This window comes from Elephantulus edwardii, unplaced genomic scaffold (assembly GCF_000299155.1).
Source record: "Elephantulus edwardii isolate Elephantulus edwardi_28Jun2011 unplaced genomic scaffold, EleEdw1.0 scaffold00054, whole genome shotgun sequence".
In the NCBI taxonomy this organism is placed as follows: Eukaryota; Metazoa; Chordata; class Mammalia; order Macroscelidea; family Macroscelididae; genus Elephantulus; species Elephantulus edwardii.
The window spans coordinates 9,057,202-9,070,372 of record NW_006399804.1 but is presented as its reverse complement, the minus strand read 5'-3'; the positions used below and the strand labels follow the sequence as shown (position 1 = coordinate 9,070,372).

General features: G+C 35.5%; 1 protein-coding gene across 1 annotated transcript in view; it reads left to right on the top strand.

Moving 5' to 3' along the window:
• Positions 1-383: 383 nt before the first annotated feature.
• Positions 384-13,171, top strand: part of ARHGAP21 (Rho GTPase activating protein 21) — a 135,348-nt gene continuing 122,560 nt past the window's right edge. Inside the window, exon 1 of the mRNA XM_006887105.1 lies at positions 384-404. Within this exon, the coding sequence (XP_006887167.1) occupies positions 384-404 (21 nt within the window). The remainder of the gene's footprint in view (positions 405-13,171) is intronic.

Sequence of the window (13,171 nt, the reverse complement as noted above, 5' to 3'; positions counted from 1 at the left end):
TTGTAATTTTTGTTGTTTTTATTTCCTTTTTCTATGCCCTCTTTGTTTCTGTAGAGAAAACCAACTGATTTTTGTATGTTGATCTTATATCTTGCTACTTTGCTAAATTGGCCATCTATAGCCAACAATTTTCTTGCTGAATCTTTAGGATTTTCTAAATATTGTCATCATCTGCATTTTGATTGTTTTACCTCCTGTTTGTCTATTTGGATGCCTCTTAATTCCTTCTAATTCTTTCTTGCTCCACTAAGACTTCAAATGCAATATTGAATAGAAGTGGTGACAGTGAGCATCCTTTCCTAGCCCCTGTTCTCAATGTGAATGCTTTTACTTTATTGAGATTGATGGAGCCTCCTCACATCCTTGCCCCTCTCCTTTTAAACATGACTTTCATTTTAGTGCAGGTAAGATTATTATCTCATTATAGTTTTTATTTTAATTTTTCTAAGGTTCACATTCACAAATCCACCATAATCTCCCATGGAGTAATAGGGGCACTCTCCTCTAATGGAATTTAAAGACTTTGAAGGATAAGCTATGAGTTGATTCTGACTTGAAAGCAGTAAGTTTGGACATTGCAGATATTAGTTGGATCTTGGCTGAAAGCAGACAGTTCAGAATGATATTTTATGTGTTTTTAATTAACCATATAAGGCATTTGATTTTGTGGATCATAATAAATTATGGATAAAAGAGTGAGAATTCCAGAACATTTAATTGTATTCTTGGAGAACATGTGCATGGATCAAGAAGCAGTTGTCTGAATAGAACGAGTGTACTGAACAAGGATTGTATCCTTTTACCATACCTGTTCTATCTAGATGGGAGGCAAATAGTCTGATGAGTTGTACTATATATGAAGAAGGATATAGTATCAAGATTGAACAACAACCTGCCTTATTCGAATTATATGTTCTGGCTTGCTGAAAGTAAAAAAAGACTTGGAACCCTTGCAATAAAAGATGTTCAAGACTACAGACTTCAGTATGGATTATACCACAACATCAAGAAAACAAAAGTTCTCACACCTAAATCAGTCACATCATGATAAACAGCGAACAGATTGATGTTATCAAGGATTTCATTTTTCATTCTTAATCTGCATTCATGGTAGCAGCAGTCAAGAAATTAAACAATATGTTGTTCAGGGCAAATCTCCTGTCAAAAGACCTCTTTAAAGTGCCAGTAAAAAAAGATGTCAGTTTAAAGAGGTGTGCCTGTTCCAAGCCAGGCGTCATGTTAAATGAAGAGACAGAATGATTTTCATTATACTTGTATTCCACAGTCAACACCCAAGGAAGCAGCAGTAAGAAAATCAAACAATACATTACAATCAGCTGCTAAAGAAGTCTTTAAAAAATTTTTATTTTATATTGGTTTATTTACAAAGTTCTAATACTTTGTTTTTCACACCTAATCTTTCCTATTTCCTTCAAACCCCCCCCCATCAGATTGTGCATCCCTATGGTTTACTCCCCCCTCATTCTCACCCTTCAGCTCCTCCCCCACCGTCCCCCTCCTTGGATCCTATACTCTGCAATAATGGTCTTATACAGTATTTGTCTGAGTTAGTTCACTTAGCATTCTGACTCATGGTGACTTTCCACTGGGTCCTTAAAGGAGCACACTGTCTCATCTTTTCTCCCACAGAATGGTAACTTTATCTGAATTATCAGTATTTTGGTTAGCCACTCAACACATTACACACTGTGCCACTAGGGCTCAAATATACTAAAAGTAGTCAGCATAGTCTACATATATATATATTTATCCCTGATATTTTGGATTTACTTCTATAACTAACTATAGACTCCCTCCTCTGTTACTAGCATTGGTACTAGGCACAAACCTTCAACAACTGTATTAAACTTGAACTTACATCCTCCTCTTCCAGCATCACTTCTTTTCATCTGCCAGACTTCACTAGCAATAATGATACTAATAAACCCTCTGATAGTTAATTTGGGATATGACATAGCCAGTTAGTATTTAAAGAAATGCCTTTGGCATCTGATGTTCCAATACGCACCCGTTCCTTTACTGAAGCAATGGAATGTTACTGGCCCTTCTTTTAGTACATCATTCCCTTTTTTCTTTTCACTGCTCTGACTGATGTGAATGCTTAATATCTTATTTCTAGTTAATAAATTTTTAGAAAAATTTATGTCGTATCAGGGGATTTCCCCCCCTGGAATATGTACTACTTCATAGTTATTTAAATGTACATTATGCAAGGAGATTATTAAAAATAATAATAGTCTATTTAAAAATAATAATAGTTTGTCCTTACAAATGACTTTGGAGGCTTAATTGTTTACTTTCTGATAAACTGTTGAGTTATTTCTGCATTCTGTCCATATGGAAGCACTTTTTTTATATGCAAAATTGTTATGTATTACAGTGATTCATTTTACAATAGATTTTCCAAAAACATGTTCACAGACATTTATATTTTTGGATGCAAATTAAGAAATGATCTAAAACAGTTTTTTATTACAAAAGGTCTATTTCTGTGTTCTCAATTCTGTTGCTTTGGTCTGTGTGACTGTCATTGTACCTACCAGTACTTTGCTGTTTTGGTTACTACCACTGTGTAGTAGATTTTAAGGTTAGGGAGTGCTATGCCTCCTACCTAATTTGTTTTTTAGAAGTGATTTCCTTATTCGGGGTCTCTTTCTTCTCCAAATAAACTTGACAATTCCCTTTCTATCTCCTTGAAAAAATGAGCATGTTATCTGGATTGAGATTGCATTGAACATGTAGATAGCTTTTGGTAGGATTGTCATTATCACGACAGTGAGCCTTCCTATCCATAAACAGGGCACATTTTCCCATTTCTTTAGGTTTTTTATTGTATCTTGCAGAAATGTTCTGTCATTTTCTTTGTGTAGGTCTTTTGTATCTTGGGAGTTAGTTTTACTCCCAAGTTTCTCAATTTGTGGTTGGCTTTTGTGATTTCTATGTATTTTAAACCTCCTTAACCAGTTCTCATGGATTTTGCTTTGACTATTACTAGTAAGTTATATAAGCTATTCTGTCATCAGCAATTTAAATTTTTGTATGGGAATGGTACAAAAAAGCTGACACTAAATATAGATAGTGGTGTATCAAGATATTCTATGTTGTTTATATTACAGGACTTAAGAATACTGTACAACTGGGAGGTTTAGCCTCACTAGTAATAAAAGAATGGAAAAAAAAAAGAAACAATAAAAACTTGTATCTCTGCATTATTTGTAAAGATTTAATAAAGTAGCTACCCAGTATTGCTTGGAATATGTAGATAACAATATGTTGTTGTTGTTGTTGTGTACCATAGAGTTGGAACTGATTCATAGCCAACCCTCCAGTGGGTTTTCAGAGGCATTTAATCTTACAGGAGGAGATTGCCCATCCTTCTCCCACAGAGCAGCTGGTGGCCTCCCTCCGTGTGCCTTCAGAATTGCAGCGCAGCTTCTTGCCACTAGGCTGTCAGAGTTCCCTACTATTGCTAGAATGTGCAGAGAACAGTATAGCAGTGAAAAAGTCTGTGGTGAAGAGAATTAAGTATTGGGCTGTTAGTTGAGAAGCTGGTAGTTCAAACCCACTGGTAAATTTGCAAAATAAAGAAAAGGCAGTAAACTCCAGTATAGGTTTACAGTCTTAGAAATGCTATGGGTAGTTCTGTCCTGTCAAGTCCCTCACTATAAGGTAGAATTGAATCAGCAGCAGTAGGTTTGGTTGGATTTGGTATAGCAATACTAGTGGTTTTGTGATTTGACTCTTCAATGTATTGAGGACACTTTGACATTTTATATCTAAAATAAAACTAAACAAGAAAAGTAATTATTTGAGTCAGCAACTTCATGCTTAGTAATTTATTATAATTTAGTTCTCATCATTTTTCTGAGAGATTGATCTATCTATAAGGTAGTAGTAACAATAATTACAAGTAATAATAAAAAAATCATACAACAAGTAATGGATACATCTAAATTACAAAGAATTTTTTTTTGTTACATGCCACTGAGTGAACAATGTCTCACTGGTGACATTATGAACAACAGATCTGACCCTTACCCTATCCTGAGCTGTCATGCTCAAACATGTTTTTATAGTCACTGTATCGTTCCATCTTGTTGGGCGTCTTCTTTTCTTTTTGTGACTCTCTAGCTTTCCCAACATGATGTCATTTTCAAGGCCTGGTCCCTCCTGACAACAAGCCCAAAGTATGTGAGATCAAGTTTCACAATTCCTGCCTCTAAAGAGCACCCTGGTTGCAATTCCTCCTAGACAAGATTCTTCTTTTGGCAGTTCATGAGCTAGTCAGTACTCTTCTCCATCACCACAGTTCAAAGCTATCAGTTCTTCCTTTGTCATCCTTATTCCTTGTCCATCTGAAAGATGCCTAGGAAACAATTGGGAAAAAAATTTATATATAGCTTGGATCAGGGCACCTTGGGTTTTAAACAGACATCCTTACTCTTTAGAACTTTGGAGAGATCCTTGATAGCAGATTTTCTCCTTGCAACATGTCTTATGATTTCTTACTGGTGTTCCTTTGAGTTTTGATTATGGATCCAAGTAAAATGAAATATTTGACTGCTTCGGTCTTTATCACGATATTGCCTATGGTCCAGTTGGTGAGGGTTTTTTTTTCTTCATATTGAGGTTCCATCTGTATTAAAGAGGGAAATGAATAAATATTATTATTTACTCATGAGATACTATGCAGTTTTTAAAAAATGATGAGGTATATTTTTTATACTGAAGGACATTTTATAGCATATTAAATAAGTAAGTAACAAATAAGTGACGTGGACATTAAGTACTCAGCTGCTGACAGACAGACAGACTGGCAGTTTGATCTTACCAGGAGCTCTGTTGCTGTGCCAGTCTATTTCTGTGAAAAGCACATCATTGGAAACTATGGAGGAGTTCTACTAATTGCTCTGCTGCAGTGAGCAAATGGTTAAGTTAAAAGAGGTCTCTGGATGGTGTTCTAAGTGGTACTTGCTAGGCTTTTTAAAATAAAACTGAAAACCTCAATCTTATTGCCATTGTGTTGGAGCCCACTCATAGCTGACCTTCCAGTGGGTTTTTGGAGGCTGTAAATCCATGGTAAGAGATTGCCGATTTTTCTCTCATAGCTGTTGGTGGATTCAAACCATTACAGTGGCTCTATGTTTAGATTAGTAGCATAATTCCCTAGTGACTATGCCACTAGAGTAAACATCACTCTTTATTCTAAATATTCTATTTAAAATATTATGTGTGTATGTTTAAAATACGATCATGCTGTAAAGTTTAGTATTTTACTGTTTAAAAGCATTATGTTATGGGCATTTCTTTCATGTCATTCAAAATTCTTCACAATCTTGACTTCTTTTTAAAAAGAAACAAAATATTTATTGCCATCAATCAGAACCAATTCATAGCTGACCCTCCATTGCATTTCTGAGGACATAAATTGCGTGAGTAGAGCTGCCGAGCTGCTAGAGACTCGGCCTTAGGATTAGCAGTGTGATTCCTGTGAGTTATATCTCCAGAGTGCCATATCAATAACCGTATCGTAATTCACCAACTTGGCTCTGTTGTTAGATATTTAAATTGGTTCTAATTAAAATTTATTATACTTTGGAATGACCATCCTGTAATATGAATTTTCCCCCTTATCACTTATTATTTCTGTTTAAAAGGCATAAAATGGAAACCAGTTGATAACCTCTAAGTGGCTTTGCAGAAAGATTCCTAGTGGAAGTGGATGAGAATTTCTATTTAACTCTGCCTTCTATAACATTGTGAGGCCACTTTTTATGGTGCTTTTTAGGGTAGTATCTATTTTTCAAGACAGTTTGGAGACAATTTGTGTGTTTGGGTGCTAATTAAAAGGTTGGCAATTCCAAATCACCAACTGCTCTATGGAAGAAGGAGAAACATTCACCTGTAAAGGTTTATAGTTTTGGAAACATGATGGAATGTCATCATGGATTGTAGTTAACTCATTAATAGGGTATTTTATCTATTCTTCAGTGCTGTCTATTTGCAGAGAAGGCTCATGCTCATGACAGCAAGCTTAGTTATTTTTAAAATTTTTATTTTATATTGATTTGCATATAACATTTATATACAACATTGTATTTCACACTATCCTTTGTTCACACTGTGTTTCATACAATTGTTTCCATTCATTGTGTTTTATAAAATGAATCACTATTGAACTATACCCACCAGTACACCGTCCTTTCAGATCCCCAACAGATTTTTCCCATTTGTAGTTACTATTTAGATTGCTAAAGCTGTTTCTCCTTGAATTTGCAGAAAAATATTTTGGGAATAGCATATCTTTTCTGTTATAATTTGAAAATGTCATAGAGTAAGATTTTAGAAATTGCTTAGTATTTAAGAAGACATTTCTTTCAGTGTGGTATTATATTTAGAAAAGAAACAGATTTCATTTCATTAAATGACAGTTCTATTTTTGCGTCTTTGTAATTGACTAATGCTTTCTAACAAGTTAGCAGCAAATTAATGTAGTTAAAACTGCTTCTTGATTTAGGTGAACATTCTTTAAAAGATGATTATAAATGCTTGATAGAGGTAGTTGGCTTTGTGGGTAGGAGCTGAATGCTTCAGAATTTATAAATTTTAATAAATTGCAAATGTCTAGATTGCTCTCCTTTTGCTTTTAGAGATTGACTACTTCTGTAATCTGGTCTAGTCTGTAGGGAGTTGTGCCACTAACCCAAAGTTAGTGTCTTGGTTTTGGTTTGACTCTATTAGAGACTCCTCAGCAAAAAGATGGGTAACCTCTTACCTTGTGATTTACAGTCACTGATCCTGCTTGAGGTTCTCTCTGAGTTGCTTACAACTCGATGGCAGTGAGTTTGAGTTGATTTTAAATACTCTTTTAAATAGTGCATACTCACTATTTAAATTTGCTTTGCTGCTCACTTAGAGTCTTAATTCTCTAGCCCCTCCATGGGAGAAAGATGATCAATCTCACTGTGTGACAGTATACAGCCTTGGAAACCTGTTCATTTGTCAAGGACCTTTACAAAGTGCTAAAGAGCAAGGGTATCAATTTAAAGACCCATATATGCCTGATGTAAGCCAGGTCTTACTCATTTATTTCCTGTGCATCTGAAAGTTGGAAAATGAGAATAATAAAAGAAAAATTGATTTAAATTGTGGTGTTGGAGAGTACAGAATTGCGCATGGACTACCAAGAGAACAATTAAGTCTGTCTTGGAGGAAGTACACCCAGAGTACTCTTTAAAGGCAAGGATGGTGAAACTTGCCTTCACATAATTCAGACATATTGCTAGTCCTTGGAAAAAGATATCATGCTGGAAAAGCTGGAGAGTCAGAAAAAGAGAGGAAGACCTTCAACAAGGTGGAATGACAGATCATGATGGTGCTAGATAGGGCAGGGTTCAGATCTGTTGTTCATTGGGACACTCTGAGTTGTAGTCCACTCAGTTGGCACCAAAAAACAACAACATTATTATTGGAGAAGTACATGAATGGCTAATATTAAATTTTAGATTTAATCAATTTTATACATATACTTTATTTAATTCTATTCTGTTCTTTGCAGAAAATAAAGTAAAAACTTATGTGAAGCAGATTTGAATAATTGACAATGTAAACATAATTATTCATTATAAATTCCTTCCTTATATGTTGAGAAGATACGAAAGGAAAGATAGATAAATTCCAGAGAAGTTTTGTTTTCACAGATCACAAGCTTCAAATTTTCATTTCTGCAAGATCCAAGTTATTTAAGAGAGAAAATGTTGGAGAAATACAGTGGGTCATTCTCCTGGATTTAAGTCCACTCAGAAAGCTAGTCTGTCTCATTTCTCAGCCTGTTTTGCTTTAATGAATATTTTCTCTTAACAGAAATAGAAAGTAATCTTGTTGTTGTTAGGTGCTGTTGAGTCAAGTATGACTCATAGCAACGCGATCAACAGAATATCTGAATCCTGTTCTATCTTGTGCCATCTTCATGCTTCCTGACACACAAGAACCCATTACGGCAGTCAGCATGTCAGTCCACCTGCTTGAGGGTCTTCCTCTCTTTCCCTGACCCTCCACGCTTCCCAGCATCATGTCCTTCTCCAAGGAACAGCCCCTCCTAGCAACATGCCCAAAGTAGTAGGTGAAGTCTCATCATTCTTGTCTCCAAAGAGCACTCTGACTGCAATCTCTTCAAGACCTACCTGTTTGTTTTCTTGGGCATCCTGCTCTTCTCCAGCACCATAGCTCAAAGGTGTCAATTCTTTTTCTGTCATCCTTATTCATTGTTTAGCTCTCAGATGCATTGCAAGTAATTGGAAAGACTATTGCCTGAATCAGATGCACCTTAGTCCTCAAACTGATGTCATTACTCTTCAGTAATTTGGAGATGTCCCTAACTGCAGACTTTCCCAATGCAATATATCTTATTTCCTGACTGCTGGTACCAAGGGTGTTAATTGTGGATCCAATCAAGATGAAGCTGTTGACAATTTCACTCTCTTCTCAATCCATCATGTTGTTGCCTATTGGTCCAGAGGTAAGAATCTTTGTTTTCTTGACATTGAGATGCAATCCATACCTTGATCTTCTGCAAAAAGTGCTTTGAGTTCTCTTCACTTTCAGTAAGCAAGGTGGTGTCATCTGCATAATGAATGTAGATTATTAATGAGTCTCCCTCTAAACTTGATGTCATGCTCTTCTTATAGAGTCCAACCTCTCAGATTATTTGCACAACATCCAGACTATTAGATAGGGAGAGAGAATACAACCCTGAGACACTCTCTTCTCAGTTTTAAACCTTGCATTGTTTCCTTGTTCTGTTCAGACAACAGGCTCCTGGTCCAGGTATAAGTTCTACATGAGCACAATTAAATCCTTTGGGACTCCCATTCTTCTTAATGTCAGCCCCAACTTGTTATGATCCATATAGTCAAATGGCTTTGCATAGTCAAAAAACACAAATAGACATTCTTTTGGTATTCTTACTTTCAGCTGGGATCCATCTGACATCAGCGGTGATATCCTTGGTGCCACAGCCTTTTGTAATCCTGCTTGAACTTCTGGAAGTTCCCTATCAGCAGTATTTTGCTTATATGTGATATTAATGATATTGGTCAGTAGTTTCCACATTCAGTTAGATCACTTTTCTTGGGAATGGGAACAATATGGACCTCTTCCAGTTCATTGGCCAGACAGCTATCCTCCAAATTCCCTGGCATAGACTGGTGAACAAATCCAAGGCTGCATCTGTTAATAGAAACATGTCAATCCCATCAATTTCTGGGGCCTTATTTTTGCCAGTGCCTTCAATGCAACTTCCACTTTCTCCTTTATTAACATTGGCTCCTGTTCATATGGTACTTTCTGAAATTTTTCAGTATCATTTGCTTCTTTCTGGTACAGTAATTCTGTGTATTCCCTATCCATCTTTTTTTTTATGTTTTCTGGGTCATTCAGTATATTGCCCGTAGCATCTCTCAGTATTACAGCATAAGGCTTAAATTTTGTTTTTCAGGTCCCTCTGCTTGAGAAATTTATTAAAGAAGAAAGCCTAAACTCAGAAAATATGCTAGGTTAATTTTGTCATATTTGCTTCTTGAATCGGAATACTAATAAAGAATTCTTTAAATGTTAAGGAAAATTAATCCAAGCGCTGGATGATAAGTGAGAATTCCAGGTACATTTTGCAAAATGTTTTCTTTGTTTTAAGAAAAAACTCAAACCTTTTTCTCAAAAAGCCATTGTTTCTTAGTCACTAGGAGGATTAGAGGAAGAATCAGATAAGGATGACTTGCACACATCATCATAACTATTAAAACAACTCACAGAGATATATGCCCAGGAAATGGGTCTGAGTGAGTCATTGGTTCTGAAGAGAACTGTATTTTTATATATCAATCATGATCTTTTAATTCTGTGAGATTGATGATAATACTGTTGCTATCAGATTGTGTCATGATTAATATTAGAAAAAATTTCAAAGTCATACAGCTAGAATGAACTTTTGTAAATTAATTGTAGAAGTTTTAGCACATTGTTTCTAATTTTTTCATTAATTGCAGATTTAAAAATAGCTATCTTTTATAAAAGATTAAAATTGATAATGTAACACCTAAGAATATCTCTTTGAAATAACTGGGAACTAAAAAAAGAAAGCAAATCTGAAAGAGATGTGGGAAGAAATGTTGAGAGGTGCTGTCTAGGTAAAAGTTATATTAAAACCAGAACCTGAGCACAAAAGGAAGCTGTATAGAGTAGTACCAGCCATTAAGAATAATTTATGAATAAAACCAGAAAGAAATGATAGCAGAAAGGATCTTTATCAACTGTGAACTTATAAGAAAGACAAACGTCCAAGCAAACAAGAATAAAAATTGAGAGCCATATTTTTTTGAATTGGGTCCAAATTTTTAATGCAAAATATTATGTACTAAAGTCATCTAGGGAGCTTTGGTGGCCTAGTCTGTTGGGAGTTATACTGGTAACCCAAAGACTGTGCTTTTCTGGTAGTTCAAATCTAACAGCAGCTCCTGAGGAGAAATAAAGACAATCTCCTCCCGTGATTTAGCCTAGAAACCTGCTGGAGGGTAGTCTCAGAGTGTGATTGGCAAGAAATTGAGTAAAAGTCATCTAGATTTTTCAGTGAGAAAATGTTAACATTTCTTTTGCCATATTCTTGTACCTCTATTAAATATATATTTGTATTAATTGTTGCACATTTTCTTCCCTTTCCCTTTCTGCCCTCTCCTTCAGACCACTTTGCAATGCACTTCTTGTTCCAGATTGTTATCATACATATAATGCCTCATCACATATAATGCTTCATCATATATTGTGTTTGGGCAGTTCTTCATCTCATCTGATGTAATGTAGTGTTCATTATCGAGCCACTCTTCCTATTCTCTCCCCAACCCCTCATGTCTATCCTATTTTATAATAGCAGTGATATGCAGTATTTGTCCTTTTGTGACGAAGATACTTCACTCAGCATGATATCCTCTGGGTTCCCCTATGTTGTGTAACGTTTTAGGAGTTCATTGTTTTTCAGTGCTCCATAATACTTCATTGTGTGAAAGTACCACAGTTTTTCTATCCATTTGATTTGATCAGCATTTCGACTGCTTTCCATCTCTTTGTTGTGAATAATGCAGCAATAAGCATGAGTTTGAGTTGTGGCTCTGTTTTCTTTAAAGTATATTCCCAGTAGGGGAATTGCTGGATCAAATGGTCTTAAAATATCTATTGAATACCAGAATTACTTCTTGTAAAATTAAATGTAGGTATCTGCCATCACAGTGGTTCTAATTATCTTCTGCCTGAATTGGTAAAATCAAATCCTCTTAATCATGGAAAACTCTTAATCAAAAAAACAAAATCTACCTCACTGCCATCTAGTCTATTGGCACTTATAATGAGACTATCAGGTTTCTGAGACTGTGAAACTTAACAAGAGGCGACAAGTTGTCTTTTTCACTTGGAGTCACTTGTGGATTTTAACTACCAGAATTATGCGGTACGCTATAGATGACTCTCCTAGCAGCTCTCTAAACAGAAGTTATTTCAGTTGCCAGTCAAGCAAGTTTAAGGGAATAAAAATTAGTCTTTTAATTCCCTTGGCATTTAAACAAATAAAATCCTCTGGAAAAGGTCATGTTTTCACATTTGTTGAAATATATTTCCGAGAAATGCCCTATAAAATAAAGCTTGAGGAGTGATGTACAGTAAGATAAATACTCTGGCACTAGGTCTGTGAAGAAAGGAGATTAAAGATAAGGAGGAGATCAAATATATTTAACAGACTTTGTTTATATCATCACATATCTTTTAAAGAACATCATGAATCAACTTAAAAATAAATCTCAGTTATTTCTCAGTTCTGTAGTTAGACTTTTTTTTTTTTTCAGTAAACATAATTTATCTGGTTTTTCTCAGTCTTACCCCCACCCCGATGTCAGCCTCATTCTACAACAGTGACACCATATAGCATTTGTCCCTTTGTGACTGAGATATTGTAGTCAGACTTTTAAAACCATAATCAAGCTGAAAGTGGGTCTCTAAAACTTATTTTTCCATCTCTATTTCTAAATGTTTAAAACTGTATTAAATTTCCTCTCAGTAGCTTTATTCTCTTGACAGGTTACCCAATCATTATAATTCAATTTTGCCGTCAGATTTATTGTGATGGCTATTTTAAAGATTTTGTTCCATCTTTATGAATATTCAAGATTTTATTTTTTCCTTTAAATGAAAGAGTATATTTTACATTTTGTACTATATCATTAGCTGTTATCATAATACAGATGTTTTCTTAATATAAAATTTTTATTTTATACTGGTTTACTTGCAAGGTTCATATGCATTGCTTTTCAACAATACAGTTTTGAAGTAAACCTTTATATATTGCTAACTCCAGTGGTTTTTTTAAATATATATTACTGTTAGTGCTTATGTATGAGGCACTATTTTAATTACTTTGCAAACTTAAATTCATGTGATCTTAAGAATGTGACGTAGGTACTGTTACTGCCACCCTCATATTAAAGATGAAGAGCTCTGAAACAGATGTGTTATTGACTAACTTGTCCAAGGTCCACTGCTAATAAATATAAAAGATTCCAACCCAGATACTCTGGCTCCAGAGTACACGTTCCTAACCTCTATACATACCACCTCCCTCATATACTGAAAGCCGGAGGAGGTGGAGGGAAGCCAGACATAATCATTATACAAATAGCCCAACAATTCAGTTATTTAAAAAGACACACACTAAGCATGTTGTTGTTGTTATGTGCTGTTGATTTATTTGTGATTCTTAGTGACCCTATGTAAAACAGCCCTGAATTCTGCTCTGTCTAGAGCCAACTTCACTGTCTCTGACACACCTACTCCTGTTACCCTAGACACTGAGTCAGTCCATCTCATCCAGGGTCTTCCTCTCTTTCACTCCACCCTTTCAAGCATGATGTCCCTCTCCAAGGACTGGTCTCTCCTTGCAACATGCTCAAAGAGAGTCAGACGGAGTTTCAAAATCCTTGCCTCCGAGAAGCAGCCTGGTTTCACCCTCTCTTGGATGAACTTATTTGTTCTTTTAGCAGTCCATGGTATATCCAGTACTGTTCTCCAGCACCATAACTCATCGGCATCATTTCTTCCATCATCCTTGGCCATT